At 36.1% G+C, this 17,135-nt stretch overlaps 1 protein-coding gene, 1 long non-coding RNA gene and 1 pseudogene across 2 annotated transcripts; 2 read left to right on the plus strand and 1 right to left on the minus strand.

The window, feature by feature from the left end:
* The first annotated feature begins 568 nt into the window (after positions 1–568).
* LOC102597006 (receptor-like protein 12) lies at positions 569–3,388 on the plus strand (annotated as a pseudogene).
* Positions 3,389–4,067: 679 nt separating this feature from the next.
* On the minus strand, positions 4,068–7,511 carry LOC107061803 (uncharacterized). Its single transcript, XR_001474243.1, has 3 exons — positions 7,362–7,511; positions 4,575–4,870; positions 4,068–4,317 (listed from the first exon to the last, which is right to left on the minus strand). It is a non-coding gene; the product is annotated as an uncharacterized lncRNA (long non-coding RNA).
* A 5,016-nt stretch (positions 7,512–12,527) lies between these two features.
* LOC102597328 (receptor-like protein 12) lies at positions 12,528–15,269 on the plus strand. The gene has a single exon (XM_006354074.2). The coding sequence runs from the start codon at positions 12,678–12,680 to the stop codon at positions 15,264–15,266; it is 2,589 nt and encodes an 862-aa protein (XP_006354136.1). The 5' UTR covers positions 12,528–12,677; the 3' UTR covers positions 15,267–15,269.
* Positions 15,270–17,135: the final 1,866 nt, after the last annotated feature.

Here is a 17,135-nt window from a genome sequence, read left to right on the forward strand (position 1 = left end):
TCGCCCCTTCCATCACTAAACTTTGAGGACTATAACAACGTGTTTCTTCCGTTCTGCTCTCCGAGAAGACAAGAATAACAGGCTCACACTCACCTATAAGTTCCACGAAGATAGAAAAGAATGTTTAATCGAGTTGGACTTAATGGACTCCTGCAGTGTCTTCCATTAGCAGGTCGATTCTTGTGGAAAATTGGCTGGAGCTGGCGCACTATGTAAGGCGCTGCATTCAGAGTAGATTTCCAGTGTAACCTTAATGCATTAGCAAAGTGACTGTCCTATTCCTAAGATATAAAGTTGTTATGTTTCTTTCAAAGTCGATACACCAAGAAATACTCTTGGAATTAAGTTGTGTGGTGGACCTATTCCTGGAATCCAATTAAGTTGTCTATAATAAGGTATCACACAAAATGCATGTGTAATGTGTTATATACAAGTGGTGGGGACATTGTGTTGTTACTTTCATTTGAATAGAGAATGTGAACTATTGATAGTTTCCTGCATTCATTTGTATGACACAGTAAATGTGCATATATGATTGACAACTTTGAATTGACAGAAAATGACTAGGTAACTATTAGTAAGTTTTTCTTTGTTTAATTTGTGCTATATATACCTCATCAAAATTATTGAGTAGACACGCAAAGCGAACATTTCTTGATTTCTTCTCCACCAGCTTAATTAGCTTTGATCATTTTAGTGCAGAAATGGGTTATGTAAAACTTGTATTTTTTATGCTATATGCCTTTCTCGGTCAGCTTGCTTTCTCCTCATCCTCACCTCATTTGTGCCCCGAAGATCAAGCTCTTGCTCTTCTACAATTCAAGCACATGCTTACCATTAATCCTAATGCTTCTGATTATTGTTACGACTATACAAACCAAAGGATGCAGTCATCATATCCAACAACTCTTTCCTGGAACAAGAGCACAGATTGTTGCTCATGGGATGGAGTTCATTGTGACGAGACGACAGGACAAGTTATTGAGCTTGATCTCGGTTGCAGCCAACTTCAAGGCAAGTTTCATTCCAACAGTAGCCTCTTTCAACTCTTCAATCTAAAAATGCTTAATTTGTCTTATAATGATTTCACTGGATCACTCATTTCACCTAAATTTGGTGAGTTTTCAAGTTTAACGCATCTTGATTTGTCGGATTCTAATTTTTTGGGTCTAATCCCTTCTGAAATCTCTCACCTTTTTAAACTACAAGTTCTTCGATTCAGTGGTCTAAATGAGCTTAGACTTGGGCCTCACAACTTTGAACTGCTCCTTAAGAACTTGACCCAATTAAGAGAGCTCAACCTTGACTCTGTGAACATCTCTTCCACTATTCCTTCAAATTTCTCTTCTCATTTAACAACTCTACAACTTTCAGACACACAGTTACGTGGGCTATTGCCTGTAAGAGTTTTCCACCTTTCCGATTTAGAATTTCTTGATTTGTCATCCAATCTCCAGCTCACTGTTAGGTTACCCACAACCAAATGGAATAGCAGTGCATCACTCATGAAGTTATATCTCGGTTATGTGAATTTTACTGGTAGGATACCTGAATCATTTCGCCATCTAACTGCACTACATGAGTTGGACATGAGTTCTTCTAATCTGTCAGGGCCCATTCTTAAACCTCTATGGAATCTCACCAACATAGAGAGTTTGTTCCTTGATGATAACCATCTTGAAGTACCAATTTCCCAGTTCTCGATATTTGAAAAGCTCAAGTACTTATCACTTCGAAATAACAGCTTTGATGGACGACTTGAGTTCTTATCCTTTAACAGAAGTTGGACCCAACTAATTGAAATGCTAGATTTTTCATCCAATTCCCTAACTGGTCCAATTCCATCCAACGTAAGTGGACTACAAAACCTAAAACAGCTCTACTTGTCGTCAAACCACTTGAATGGGACTATACCTTCCTGGATATTCTCCCTTCCTTCACTGATAGTGTTAGACTTGAGCAATAACACTTTCAGTGGAAAAATTCAGGAGTTCAAGTCCAAAACATTATATGCTGTTGCTCTAAAAGAAAATAAGCTGGAAGGTCCTATTCCAAAGTCACTCCTAAACCAGCAGAGCCTACGATTTCTTCTCCTTTCACACAATAATATCAGTGGACATATTTCTTCAGCTATCTGCAATCTGAAAACATTGTTTCTACTATATTTGAAAAGTAATAATTTGGAGGAAACAATCCCACAATGTTTGGGTGAGATGAGTACAGTTTGGATTTTGGATTTAAGCAACAATGGTCTTAGTGGGACAATTAATACAACTTTTAGTATTAGAAACCAATTCAAGATCATTAAATTGGATGGCAATAAGCTACAGGGGAAAGTTCCACCATCTTTGATCAATTGTGAAAATTTGGAATTTCTAGATTTAAGTAACAATGAGTTGAATGACACGTTTCCAAAATGGTTGGGAGACCTACCTCATTTACAGGTCTTAAATTTGAGATCAAATAAGTTCTATGGCCCTATAAGGACTGACCACTTGTTTGCTCAAATTCGAGTCATAGATCTCTCATCCAACGGATTTAGTGGAGAGTTACCATTGAGCTTGTTTCAGAATTTTCAAGCCATGAAAAAAAATGGTGAGAACAGTGGAACCCGAAAGTATGTAGCAGATATATATTCTAATTATTACAAAAATTCTTTGATAGTGACAACAAAGGGACTGGATTATGAACTTCCTCAAGTTTTGACTACACAAATAATTATCGATCTCTCAATGAATAGATTTGAAGGTCGTATTCCAAACATTATTGGAGATCTTGTTGGACTTCGTACGTTGAACTTATCTCATAATGTCTTGGAAGGTCACATACCAGAATCACTGAAACATTTATCTGTACTCGAATCATTGGATCTCTCATCTAACAAAATCAGCGGAGAAATTCCGCAACAACTTGTGTCCCTCACGTCACTTGAAGTCTTAAATCTCTCTCACAATCATCTTGTTGGATGCATCCCCAAAGGAAAACAATTTGATACGTTTGAGAATAGTTCATACCAAGGGAATGATGGGTTACGTGGATTGCCACTCTCATAACATTGTAGCAGTGATGATCAAGCGACAACTCCAGCTGAGCTAGATCTAGAAGAAGAAGAAGAAGAAGATGAAGATTCACCAATGATCAGTTGGCAAGCGGTTCTCATGGGTTACGGTTGTGGTCTAGTTATTGGACTGTCCATAATATACATAATGTTGTCAACTCAATATCCAACATGGTTTTTGAGGTTGGTTGTGCAATTGGAACACAGAATTACTACGAGAATGAAAAGGCACAAGAAAAGATATTAGTGTGAAGTGTTTGTTATCCTATGAATAAACACATGACTTTTCTTCCTTTGAGACTCAAATCAGAGTTTGCTTTCATTTGTCTATGGCATGTAGATATGTGCCATCACTAAAAACATAGTATTTCACTCAACTCTTTCACATAACATCATAACACAAACATAGAACACTCGACTTTAAGTTCGGAAACATAAAAATCTGTATTTACAGAGTTTGAAAATATTTCTTTTCAGACTCATGATGGTCCTGTTAAGAAATCACCACCAACTTAATTAATCTCCAAGACATTTCAAAGAAGAATCTAGAATATTCAAGAGTTATAAAGAAATAAAGGAAGAGCTCTAGAATGAGTATTCTAGAGAGAAAAGTCTAGAGTTGTCCTAGATAAGATAGTTCTAGAAATAGGAAGTTAGAAGAACATTCTAGAATGTAGTAGCAAAACCCTTAGCTAGATTCTTCCATCACCACCTATAAATAGAGGTGGTCCATTTGAGTTGTAAGCAATCAAGAAAGAAAGCAAGAAACAAAGTAAGAAAGCAAGAAAGAAAGTAAGAGAGAAAACAAGAGTGAGTGCTAAGTTAAGAGTGTTGCTGAAGCAAGCAACAAGTGTGATCAAGATTGTAAGACCGAAGCGGGTCCTTGCTTTGATATAATAAAATTCAAGTTGTGAGAAATTGATTGTGTCCGTCGTCTCCAAACCAATAATATTCAACAGGTCCTTCATCAAAAGATAATAAACATTAGGAAAAATATTCGCATTATTCTCTACTGCCTGAGCCTTACATAGACAACATCATGTGTTTTCAACTGGAATCTACATTCTTTGAAGAGCTGAAGAAAGAACCTTCAACTCTTCCCATCTAAGTCTCGGATGACAGAGTTACCCGATATCTCTATTGGTGGAAGGTAGATGGTACCAGTTGAATTAATTGAATAGAACACAAGTTGACCCAAGCATCACTGTTACACAACAACAAACTACGCCTCAGCCCTAAAAAATAACTTGCATAGAGACCTGCAATAATGTTCAAACCCCAAAATAAGATTAGACATAAACACATAACTGAGTGATAGAATTTCTAGTGATCGAAATCCATAAGGATTTCAAACTTCATTTAGGAAGAAATCAAGCAGAAGCGCTTGACTATAGGTGAGCTTTATCGTGATCAACTATTGTTCAGATTAATTAATTAGCAAGCTGCTGCATAATTTCAATGTTTCGGGGCAAAGAAAAAGATTCATAAAACAAAAGTAGAAAACAATAGGAAATACCTCGCCAAACAAAAGGATATCACTACAGCTTTCTTTAAGCAGTGCTTTAATCTCTCTGCAAAATCCATATGCAGCATCCTTTTAACTGATTTTGATGAGTCGAGATTTCACAAAAATGTATCTATCAAGCTATGACTTAGCTGATGCTGCAGTTAACATCTCCACTAAATAAAACTGTGGGCTGAAACCTTGTGTATTCCAGCATCTAACATTGCTTTTCTCAAGGCAGCAGCATAATCCCACCTCTCTGCGCCAGCACAAATGATTCGGTTGCGACTCAAGCAGTAGTTGTGATACTTTATTGTCACGCCTCGAGCCTACACACCCTGGGCGGGACTGGCACTCGAAGACCATTGCTGGCCCCAAGCAAACCCTTGGTTTGGCTTACTTAACTCAGTGGAAGACAATATTCATACTTATAATGATCAATAACACTTAACTGAACTGAATAATAAGATAACTAAGAATATTAAAAGTTAAACATTCAACTTGGCCAAAAGTGGCATCCAAGTCTTAACAATAAGAAATGATACTGAAAAGACTCAAAGGACTAACATCTAACTGTCTATGATGCCTCTAAAACAACCGAGATGGATGTTGGGATAGACCCCACAATATCCTAATGCACTAAACTAGAAAACAATGAAAATAGATCCTTCGGAATGCAAGGAGGCTCACTGGCTGACTGTGAACTGCTCACTGGATCAACGGTGCGCTGAAATGCCGATCTTAGTTACCTATGTCTACATCATAAGACGATGCAGGCCAACTGGCATCAGTACATTGAATGTGAGTATGCGAATTGGAATGCTAAAACAACATAGGCTAGAAAGAATCTGAGAGAAATTGAAGAACTTACCTGGCTCAACTCAACTCAACCTAACTGAACTCATTTCAAGATAAAGCAGTTTAAAAGCAAGTGCAATATAAAGAAAAGATGTTTAAAAACATGATATCAACTTTGTGTATGCAAAGATACAAATAACTCTGAGATGTATGTAAAAATACAAATAAACTGATGTGTATAAAAATACAATACTTCTGTGGGAGTTTTTCTAAACGACAATCATCACATAAAAGTTATTGTGATGATACAACGATCTACCTCACGCTGTCAGCGCATCCTATACCCGCCCAAAGGTATAGGACCTGAATTGCCTAATGGATCCACTAGTCCATTGCGAAAATGATTCATCTAAAAAGTATGACCCTTTTCTACCCATGGTAGCTACATTGTTTTATGGTGACGTGAGTTATTTGAACTCATGCTCGTCCCCAATTCGTTGCTCAATACTACTCCCAAAATATACGGGCTCTTATGTTTTAAAAACATACTTCTTCTGTGGTTTGAAATTAGTGCTCAAAAACTTAGCTCAACGGCTATCTTGGAAATCTCAGTTTCCCTTCTTGCTTCATTTAGAAAGCTATAACTTTTTCTGAAAACTTGCCCGAAGGCTCTTTGGAAATCTCTTGTTTAAATGTGCAAACATTTAAAACCCTTTTGGGAATACATAGTCCCCATATACTTTTGAAGAAATGAACTTCAAACTTTACTCTTTACTCTTTACTCAACTTGAACTTTAAGTCTTAAAACAAAGTTAAAACATTTGGAAAAGACTTTTGGAATACTCCAAGAACTTATCTTGACTTGACTCTTATTTCTCTTCACTTTGATCTTAACTTTCCTTGAATTGGAGTATGGATTCAAGGTTCATGATCTCATGTTTATGGATGATTTCATGATGTTTAGATGTACCTTAGAGTGTTGGAATCAACTAGAAAACGTAGGTACATCACTAAGGAACATGTACTAAAAGGTGGGGAACGAATGGGGAGAACTGGCGTCCCTAGCACTTTGTGAGGCGCGGGGCGCCAGCCCTTAAAGTTTAGAGAACTTTCTGTGGCGCTCTGGCTGGCGCGACGCGCCAGAGGCCAAAGTTCAGAGGAACTTTTGTGGCGCTCTGGCAGGAGCGGTGCCCCAAGCCCTTGCCCAGAAAACTCCGATTTTTCTCCTTCATTTTTCATCTCTAAACCCTCTAAAGTTCAATGGTTCTTTTCCCAAACACTTAGAATCATTAGCACCCTCAATATACAATAGATTCAACACGAAATTTCACCAGGAAACATGAATCAAATCATCAAGAAACTTCAACAACACAACCCTCAAGAATTCAACGAAACTTTCAGCAATGTTCATCAAGAACTCAATTTCTAATCATTCAAAGACTTAAATTCGCTGAATTGAATCATGTTTGGCGTGTGGGTGAACTAACCCAACGCTATGTGATCTCACATACCTTGTAGGGATCACCCCCGACGAATTCCAGAAGTTAAATTTTGACAATCTTGGCGATTCTTGATTTCTCTTCTCTCAAAACCTTAACTCTTTTGGTAAAAGTGTAAACTGATCTAATTCAGCTTAGACCCTTAAGTAATTACCAAAAACGAATTAAAATAAAAGGGTAAGGAAAAGACCAAACTACCCTTTCAAAATTCGGATTGGACATTTCCTTAATCCAACAGCCCAACTTCCAAGGGTATATCTTACTCATACGAACTCAGAATCGCATAAACTTGGCGGCGTTGGAAAGATAATTCCAAGATATTTCCAAACATATCTGGAATTTCACCTAACTCATCTTGAGCTAGGAGTTATGGTCATTTGAAGTTGACCAAAAACTCAACTTTAACTTGCTTACAATTTTCCAGATTTCCTTATACTTTCCAAAAATAACTATTTCCAGATTTTAAACTTCTTTCTAGTTCTCTCTAGTTGCGAGATGTTACATTCATTTCCCAATTCAATAGCTCCATGAAGTCTACAAGCACCCATCAGAGCCCCCAAGACAGTGGCATCAGCTTCAAAAGGCATCTTCTTTATGAAGTCGTACGCTTCCTGTAGTAGCCCAGCTCTCCCTAAGAGATCAACCACACAACGGAAATCAACAAGATAATGTTCCATCTTAGCTACAAGTCAAAATTCATGAGACATTGCTTCAAACAATACAAAACTGAAATCGACAAGCTTGGAATACTCGCAAGCTGATAGAACAGACACAAAGGTAATCTCATTTGGTTGCAGCCCCTTTGCCCTCATCTTCTCATACATCATTAATGCGTGCTTCTCTCTTCCATTCAAAGCTAGGGAAGAAATCATAACATGACTATTGAAACTTTTACCATTGAGCTAACTTCTAAGAAAAGGGTTGTAGATTATTTCTGATACATTAAGTTCTATTCAACCTCCTTTATGATGCAAATAACATAAATGAAAGGCAATGAAACAGTGCTAAATTACGAAGGAGATTTGATATATAGCTTAGAGAAGATTTGGGCCTCTTGAAGTGTAACAGCCCAAAGCACAAAACACTCAAGGCCCAATCTGTTCATTGACCCAAACCAGCAAAACAAAAGAAAATAAAAATCAGACACAAAAGTTGAGTCTTTAGATCATTCAATCAGACGATATGTGCACTCACTAAAAACATTGTGTTTCACTCAACTCTTTTACATAACACAAACATAGAACACTCGACTTTAAGTTCAGGAACTTAAAAATCTGTAGTTACAGAGTTTGAAGATATTTTTCTGCAGACTCATGATTGTCTATATTAAGGTATCAGACAAAATGCATGTGTTTTCACAATTGGCCGTGTTATCAAATAACTACATGAACTCTAAGTACTAATACATAGAAATTTTCTTCTCTTTTTTAGTTTTGTAATAGAAAGGCAAAGTTGTGTGCGGGCAGGGTTGTTGAGGGAACCAAAACCTGTTGTGTGGGGGCAGGATTGTTAATGACTAAAAATATGTTGGATTAATGAAGGAAAATAGAGGACCAAAAACAGCTACAATGCCATAAGTTCTGACCGTGTTCAAATTTTAAAAGATTGTAAATGATATTATCAGCATTTGATATAACATAATTAAGGCAACCAAAAACATTGTGAGTGTCTACAAATTCTGAAGAGGCTGTAAATTTTTTTTTATTAACATTTAGCTTAACTATAAATAAGGCAACAAAGTATGGATTTCTTTTTAAAAATTTGAAGAGGCTGCAAAAGATATTACTAGTATTTACCATAACATAAATAAGGGAACATCTATTATTGTCTATAAATAAGGTACTTATTAGCATTGCTGTAATATGTTCTAATTATTAGTACATGTTAAACTTCTTATTTACTCATACCTTTAGTAAATGATTAATGTCTTTAAGTCTCCAAATACAAGCTTTATTTTCATAGTTTCTGTTGTTTCATCTTAGATTTTTATTACTGCCTGTTGTTTCTTTAGCCTCAATTACTGTATTATCTTGTCGTTTTTTCTGCTTATATTACTGCATTCTTTTCATTTTTCTTTGGGCCGAGAATCTATCGAAAATAACCTCTCTACCTTCAAGGTAGTGGTAAGGTTTGCATACAGACTATCCTCCCAAGACGGTCAGGCCCCACTGGTGGTAATCAATTACACTGAGTTTGTTTGTTAGCCTATGAAGAACCTGCCATGTCTTGACTCCTTCACTGTCTTCCATCACTTGTTTCTGTCAAGTTGTGGTGTGTGTGAAGAGAGCAAAACAAAGATATTTTTTCGTGACATTCAAACAAAATGTATGTGTTATTACAAGTGGTGGGACTTTGTGTTACGTTGTTTCTTTCATTTGAATCTTTCTATGCTATCTTATTTATCGTCCCTTCCATCACTTGTAAACATACATATACGTAGTAATTTTCATTTGAAGAGTACGTTTGTGGAACTTTTTAGTTGTGTAAATTTTCTTTCAAGATAAGTAAAAGAAGTCTATATATATCTGAATTTACTATGAAAATTTTAAAAAGTAACCTTCATTTTTTAATTTTCTCTGGAACGAAAATGGACTAATGGACCTAAGATCATGCTGAAAGACAGAGTTGATGGACAACAGGTGAATATCATAACTTTTACTATTTTAATAAAATTGAGCTTGATATTTTCATTGGAACAAACTCTCATTCTTTTGTTAAAAGTTGAATTTGGTAACAAACACAAGGCCAAATACTTAAACATGTGTATCTTGAGACGTAGAGAAAGCGAATTTTTGACAAAAGTAAGCCATTATTTAAATCAATTCACCAAAGTAATATGTTTTTTTGAAAATTTACAGAACTAGTATGTATAAACGTATTCCTGAGTAACGTTTTAGGCTATATTTTATTTTAAAAAATTTAGACGTGTAAAATATATGGACTGACGGCGTTAAATAAAGAAACGTTACTAGGGGTAACGTTTTAAGCATAATATGTTATTGTCAAATACGTTTTATAATTTGTTACTCGAAGGCACGTTTTATAGCTAAAACGTTACTCACAGTAACTGTTTCTTTAAAATCCATTTACACACACGGGTCTTTTAGTTTGCTTAGTACATTTCTTGTTAATGTATCAAGTGGAGTACTTTTAATGGGTTTTAGTTGTGTTTATATCCTTTCAATTAGTTGTAAGGTAACTTCAATCCAAAATACCAACAATGCACAATTTATTTATTTTTTCGTTCTTGTCTCTAATTTTGAATAAACTATGTTTGTGTGCATAACCATGTTCTATTGGATTTTTCTTGTGAAAATCAAGTGAACAAAAAGGATAAAATAAATAAATAACAGTGATGATTTTTCTTACAATTTTCCGCCTAGTGTTCGATAAATTATAGTGATAGATTACCACCTCAAATTAACACCCTAGCAAGAGAAAAAATCTCTCGAGTTAGAAAACCAACATTATACATGTTGAGAATATATACCAAGAAAAAAGAGAGTAAAGAACCAAACAAATGAATATTTTTAATGACAAATTAAAGCCTTTGTCAATAAGGCAACAAACATTCTATTTTTTAGCAAAAGGTATAGGAATTCAAATGTATGTCTGTACAAAACCAAAGCCAATAAACTCCATTGTATAGAGCATTTTCACCTATGCTAGATTTAACTAATTTATCACAATAATACAAGAAGCCTAGCTGCTAGAAAATTTGATCAGCTCACCATATTTACAAAAGAATGGATGAAATATCATTAACATGTGCTCACTAGATAATAAGTGAAATTACCACCACTCGTGAATCCATGCCTGCATATATGTACACAAAAAATTCTATTATAACATAAATATTGTGTTAGGATAGGAGGATGCATTCGACAATAGTATGATTTTATCGATCAATTATAGCAGAGTATATTTGCTTAACAATTCTGAACAAGAGTATCAAAATTAACAACTGAAGCTACATGGAAGCCAACATTTTAAATGCAACTAAAGCTATGAATATAAGTGCGAGTTGTAAACGTTGTTGGTTCCAAATTAGATAAATTCTCATAAATTATGGCAAGACAAGGTTGCTGCAAAGAAAAGTGATTCACTGTCAACTACCTTACTAACATAAAGTAATTCTTTATTTTCTTCTTCGTTTTTTGTTTTGTAATAGAAAGGGAAAGTTCTGTGGGGGTGAGGGCAGGGTTGTTAAGGGAACCAAAATGAAGATATCAGAAAATCTAGTAACCAACACGGCCTCATGGTCTCAGAAGGATAATCTCGAAAAGCTTGAAGAGTAAAACAAGTTGATATCTGAATTTACCTCGAAAATTTTAAAATGGCCTTCAACTTGGAACTATTAATTTTCTTTGTAACAAACTGAATGAACGAAAATGGCTTATTATTAATTTGTTAAAAGATGTATTAGAACCATTGGGAGGACTGTTTTGAGCCATTAGAACCAGGTAAAAGAATAAGTTCTGTCACAACAAATTGTAGGAAATACGCATTGTTGAGCTTATGCTCGAAATCAATTAAGGGTACGAAAAGTTTTGTCACTTACAAAGAAAATGCTTGTGCCATCTCAAAAGTTTCGTAACTTACAAAGAAAATGGAAAGCATTCTTTCTTGCTATGGTCAGGTCAATATGGTCGTGAAATTCTTCATATTTTTTAATTTAAAATCGATGTATTTGAAAACAATATATTATACAAATAGGATCTATTTCAAAAATGATCACTAAACTTTAAAAGTTGTAACAGTAAAGTCGTAAAATTTATTTGCCTTAAACTTACTGCACATAGGAGTATGGGGAGTATATTTGCTTCTGATTAATGTCTATTATTCTCCAGGATACAAATATTTGGCCTTCAAAAGCAAACAGTTTCTCTCCAACTACAAACTTTATTTTCATCTTAGATTTTTATTATTACTTGTTGTTTCTTTAGCCTTGATTGCTGTATTATCTTGTTGTATTTTCTGCTTGTTGCTACTTCCTTCTTTTGCATCTTTCTTTGAGTCAAGAATCTATTACAAACAACCTCTCAGGTCTCCGTACACACTATACTATCCATCACTGAAATTGAGGACTATAACAACGTGTTTCTTCCGTTCTACTCTCCGAGAGGACAAGAACAACAGTTTCACACTCACCTATAAGTTCCAGGAAGATAGAGAAAACAAGTTTAATCTAGTTGGACTTAATGAATCAGTGGTGAATCTATGAAGAACATGCTATGTATGGACTCCTGCACTGTCTTCCATCAGCAGGTCAATTCTTGTGGAAAATTGGCTCGAGCTGGTGCACTATGTAGGCGCTTATTCAGAGTAGATTTCCAGTCTAACCTTAATGCATTAGCAAAGTGACTCTCCTATTCTTAAGGTATAGAGTTGTTATGTTTCTTTCAAAGTTTACACACCAAGTAATACTCTTATCCTAAACAATTTTGTTGTGTGGTGGTCCTATTCCTGGAATCCAGTTAGGTTGGCAAAACAAAGATATTTTTTTTGTCTATAATAACGTTGCACACAAAATGCATGTGTAATGTGTTATATACAAGTGATGGGACTTTGTGCTTTGACTTAAGAATGTGAACTATTGATAGTTTCCGGCATTCAATTGTGTGACACATTGAATGGGTATATGTGATTCACAACTTCAAATTGACTGAAAATGACTACGTAACCAATAGTAAAATTTTCTTTGCTTAATTTGTGTTATATATACCTCATCAAAATTGTTGAATAGACACACAAAGCAAAACATTTCTTGATTTCTTCTCTACCAACTTAATTAGTTTTGATCATTTTTAGTGCAGAAATGGATTGTGTAAAACTTGTATTCTTTATGCTATATACCTTTCTTGGTCAACTTGTTTTCTCCTCATCCTTACCTCATTTGTGTCCCGAAGATCAAGCTCTTGCTCTTCTACAATTCAAGAACATGTTTCCCATTAATCCTAATGCTTCTGATTATTGTTTTGAATGGAAAGAGTTTCATTCATATCCGAAAACTCTTACATGGAATAGGAGCACAGATTGTTGCTCATGGGATGGAGTACATTGTGACAAGATGACGGGACAGGTGATTGAGCTCAACCTCACTTGCAGCGGACTTCAAGGCAAGTTTCATTCCAATTGTAGCCTCTTTCAACTTTCCAATCTCAAAAGGATTGATTTGTCTTTTAATAATTTCACTGGATCACTCATTTCACCTAAATTTGGTGACTTCTCCAGTTTAACACATCTTGATCTATCAGTTTCAAGTTTTTCAGGTCAAATCCCTTCTGAAATATCTTATCTAACCAATTTAAACGTTCTTCGTATCACGGCTGTTGATCCATATGGGCTTAGACTTGGGCCTCACAATTTTGAATTGCTCCTTAAGAACTTGACCCAATTAAGAGAGCTCAAACTTGACTCTGTGAACATCTCCTCCACCATTCCTCTAAATTTCTCTTCTTATTTAACAGTTCTACGGCTTCCATACACACAGTTACGTGGGGTATTGCCCGAAAGAGTATTCCACCTTTCCAACTTAGAATTCCTTCATTTATCATCCAATCCCCAGCTCAGTGTTAGGTTTCCCACAACCAAATGGAATAGCAGTGCATCACTCATGAAGTTATATCTCTTAGGGGTGAATATTACTAGTAGGATACCTGAATCATTTAGCCATCTAACTTCACTTCATGAGTTGGACATGGGTAATACTAATCTGTCAGGGTCCATTCCTAAACCTCTATGGAATCTCACCAACATAGAGATTTTGTACCTTGATACTAACCGTCTTGAAGGAACAATTTCCCAGTTCTCGATATTTGAAAAGCTCAAGACGTTATCACTTGGAAATAACAACTTTGATGGCCGACTTGAGTTCTTATTCTTTAACAGAAGCTGGATGCAACTTGAATGGCTAGATTTGCCATCCAATTCCCTAACTGGTCCAATTCCATCCAACGTAAGCGGACAGCGAAATCTACAATCACTCTTCTTGTCATCAAACTACTTGAATGGGACTATACCTTCCTGGATATTCTCCCTTCCTTCACTAACAAATTTAGAATTGAGCAATAACACTTTCAGCGGAAAAATTCAGGAGTTCAAGTCCAAAACATTATATTTCGTTACTCTAAAAGAAAATAAGCTGGAAGGTCCTATTCCAAAGTCACTCCTAAACCAGCAGAGCCTACGAGTTCTTCTCCTTTCACACAATAATATCAGTGGACAGATTGATTCAGCTATCTGCAATATGAAAACATTGTTGCTACTAGATTTGAAAAGTAATAATTTGGAGGGAACAATTCCACAATGTTTGGGTGAGATGAGTACAGTTCGGATTTTGGATTTAAGCAACAATGGTCTTAGTGGGACAATTAATCCAACTTTTACTATTGAAAACCAATTCAACATCAGTAAATTGAATGACAATAAACTACAGGGGAAAGTTCCATCATCTTTGATCAATTGTGAAAAATTGGAATTTCTAGATTTAAGTAACAATGAGTTGAATGACACGTTTCCAAAATGGTTGGGAGAGCTACCTCATTTGCAGATCTTAAAGTTGAGATCAAATAAGTTCTATGGCCCTATAAGGACTGACAACTTGTTTGCTCAAATTCGAGTCATAGATCTCTCATCCAACGGATTTAGTGGAGATCTACCAGTGAACTTGTTTCAGAATTTTCAAGCCATGAAAAAAAATGGTGAGAACAGTGGAACCCCAAAGTATGTAGCAGATATATATTCTTATTATTATAAAAATTCTTTGATAGTGACAACGAAGGGACTGGATCATGAACTTCCTCGAGTTTTGACTACACAAATAATTATCGATCTCTCAAGGAATAGATTTGAAGGTTGTATTCCAAACATTATTGGAGATCTCGCTGGACTTCGTACGTTGAACTTATCTCATAATGTCTTGGAAGGTCACATACCAGAATCACTGCAACATTTATCTGTACTTGAATCATTGGATCTTTCATCCAACAAAATAGGCGGTGAAATATCACAACAATTTGTGTCCCTTACGTCACTTGAAGTCTTAAATCTCTCTCACAATCATCTTGTTGGATGCATCCCCAAAGGAAACCAATTTAATACATTTGAGAACAATTCATACCAAGGAAATGATGGATTACGAGGATTACCACCCTCAAGAGATTGTGGCGGTGATGATAGGGTACCACAAGCGACAATTCCAGTTGAGCTAGACCAAGAAGAAGAAGATTCACCAATGATCAGTTGGCACGCAGTTCTCATGGGTTACGGTTGTGGACTTGTTATTGGACTATCTGTAATATACATAATGTGGTCAACTCAATATCCAACATGGTTTTGGAGGATGGATTTAAAATTGGAACACAAAATTAGTACGAGAATGAAAAGGCACAAGAAAAGATATTAGTGTGCACTGACCTGCAGGTATTCAACTTGATCTTTATCCTTCAAAAGACTACTTCTTATATATCGATTTATTAGTGTGTAAGTTTAATTCTTTATTTTTGAAAATTGCAGGATTCAAGTCTACTGATCAGTTGCTGATGATGCAGATAAAAGCCTTTATCTTTCATAGTTTGTGATGTTTCCATAAAGTGTTTGTTATCCTATGAATAAAGACATGACTTTTCTTCCTTGAGACTCAAATCAGATTATGTTTTCATTTGTCTATGGCTTGTAGAAATAAATTCGACTGATAAACAGAAATCGGACACAAACTGCTTAATCTGTGTCTGTATTTACATTGACTCCTCTAAATTCCAAACCTTCCTGGTATGACATATCATACCACCCCAAATACCTTCCAGTTCCAAATAAATTTTCTAAATATCTAGCTAGATAGAGTTTTGGATGTGGAAAATCCACTCGAGCTGGTGCGCTATGGAGAAGGAGTTGTGTTCAAAGTAGATTTTCATCGCTACTCAAGTTTGCATTAACAAAGTGACATCCTACTCCTAAAATACAATGAATTCCATTGCAGCATAGAGTGATCCCATATCTATTGGTTGAACTATTTTGAGGCATTTGATGTAGACTTTGTAGGAAAACAATAACGAATTAGCTCAAGGAGTACTAAAAGTTCCGTTAAAGAAAATTCTTAAAAACTACATGTGACAACTCGTACTATAAGAGCATGCAAGTTTGAGTCCTCTTCAAAGCATAATATTAGTGTAACACCCCGTATTCGAAACAGACCAAATTGCAGATTTTTAGAAGTTGCAGGTGCGACTTACGGTCACCATCCATGGACCGTAGGTCAGACCACGGCCCGTGCTGGTGGTCCGTGGTTCACCACTGCAACCCTCCCCAAATCAGCTCAGAAAAATTGGCTAAGTCCCGACTCACGGACAGACCTACGGTCCGTAGATCAGACCACGGTCCGTGGTCTGAGTCCGTGGATCGAGACTTCCCTTACCTAGCCTTTGAAACAAACTACGGTCAACCAGTACGGACCGTCATTCGATCCACGGTCCGTAGGTCTGACCGTAGATGAGGGTCAAGCAACCAGTTAGATGAAAATTGTGGTTAAGTCAACTTCAGATGGTCATAACTCTTAGCACAAAATGAATTATGTGTCCCATTACCTATGGTTAGATAGATAATTGAATTATCTCTCCAACGCCACTGAGTTTGCTAAATTCTGACCTCCGAGTAAAAAGTTATGCTCGTTTTAGTGAAGCCCTGTCGGGCAGACTCGACTTACGGACCCAATCGACGGTCCGTCTATTGAACTACGGCCCGTCAGTCCAGTTCGTCGATTGGTCCGACAGCAGTTAATTCAAGGGTCTTTTGGTCTTTTCCTCTTTCGTTTAACCCCTAAGATACGTCGTTTAAACCCTAAATCATAAGGTTTTAGTCAGTTTAAGCCTAGAAACATAACTAGAACTTACCTAAGTCAAATCATTAATCAAAACTTAGAAAATTAGAAGCAAGAGAGGAGAAAAAGGTCAAGAACCCTAGTTCAAGAACCCTACAAGGTTCCATCAGTTCCAGCCTCGAAATTGAAAGATTTCTCCGTGGAATTCGTCACCAGGTATGTGGGATTTCACTAGTGGGTTCCTTTCACCCATTAGGTCCCTAGAATTCAGTCAGATTCTTGATTCCATGATTATGAACAGACCTAGGGTTTCTAGAATTACAACAGATCATCATGAATTAGTTATTTAAATGTTCCAAATCAAATTATCATGTTATTGCTGAGCTTCTCGCATGAATTTTAGAACCCTAGCTATGTATTTCTTTAGTTCTTGAATTACACATGCTAGGTCAAATATTT

Source organism: Solanum tuberosum, unplaced genomic scaffold, assembly GCF_000226075.1.
Source record: "Solanum tuberosum cultivar DM 1-3 516 R44 unplaced genomic scaffold, SolTub_3.0 scf00172, whole genome shotgun sequence".
In the NCBI taxonomy this organism is placed as follows: Eukaryota; Viridiplantae; Streptophyta; class Magnoliopsida; order Solanales; family Solanaceae; genus Solanum; species Solanum tuberosum.

What these genes read in the sequence shown, in the direction of transcription:
- LOC102597328 (XM_006354074.2), top strand. Translation starts at nt 12,678, where the DNA reads ATGGATTGTGTAAAACTTGTATTCTTTATGCTATATACCTTTCTTGGT.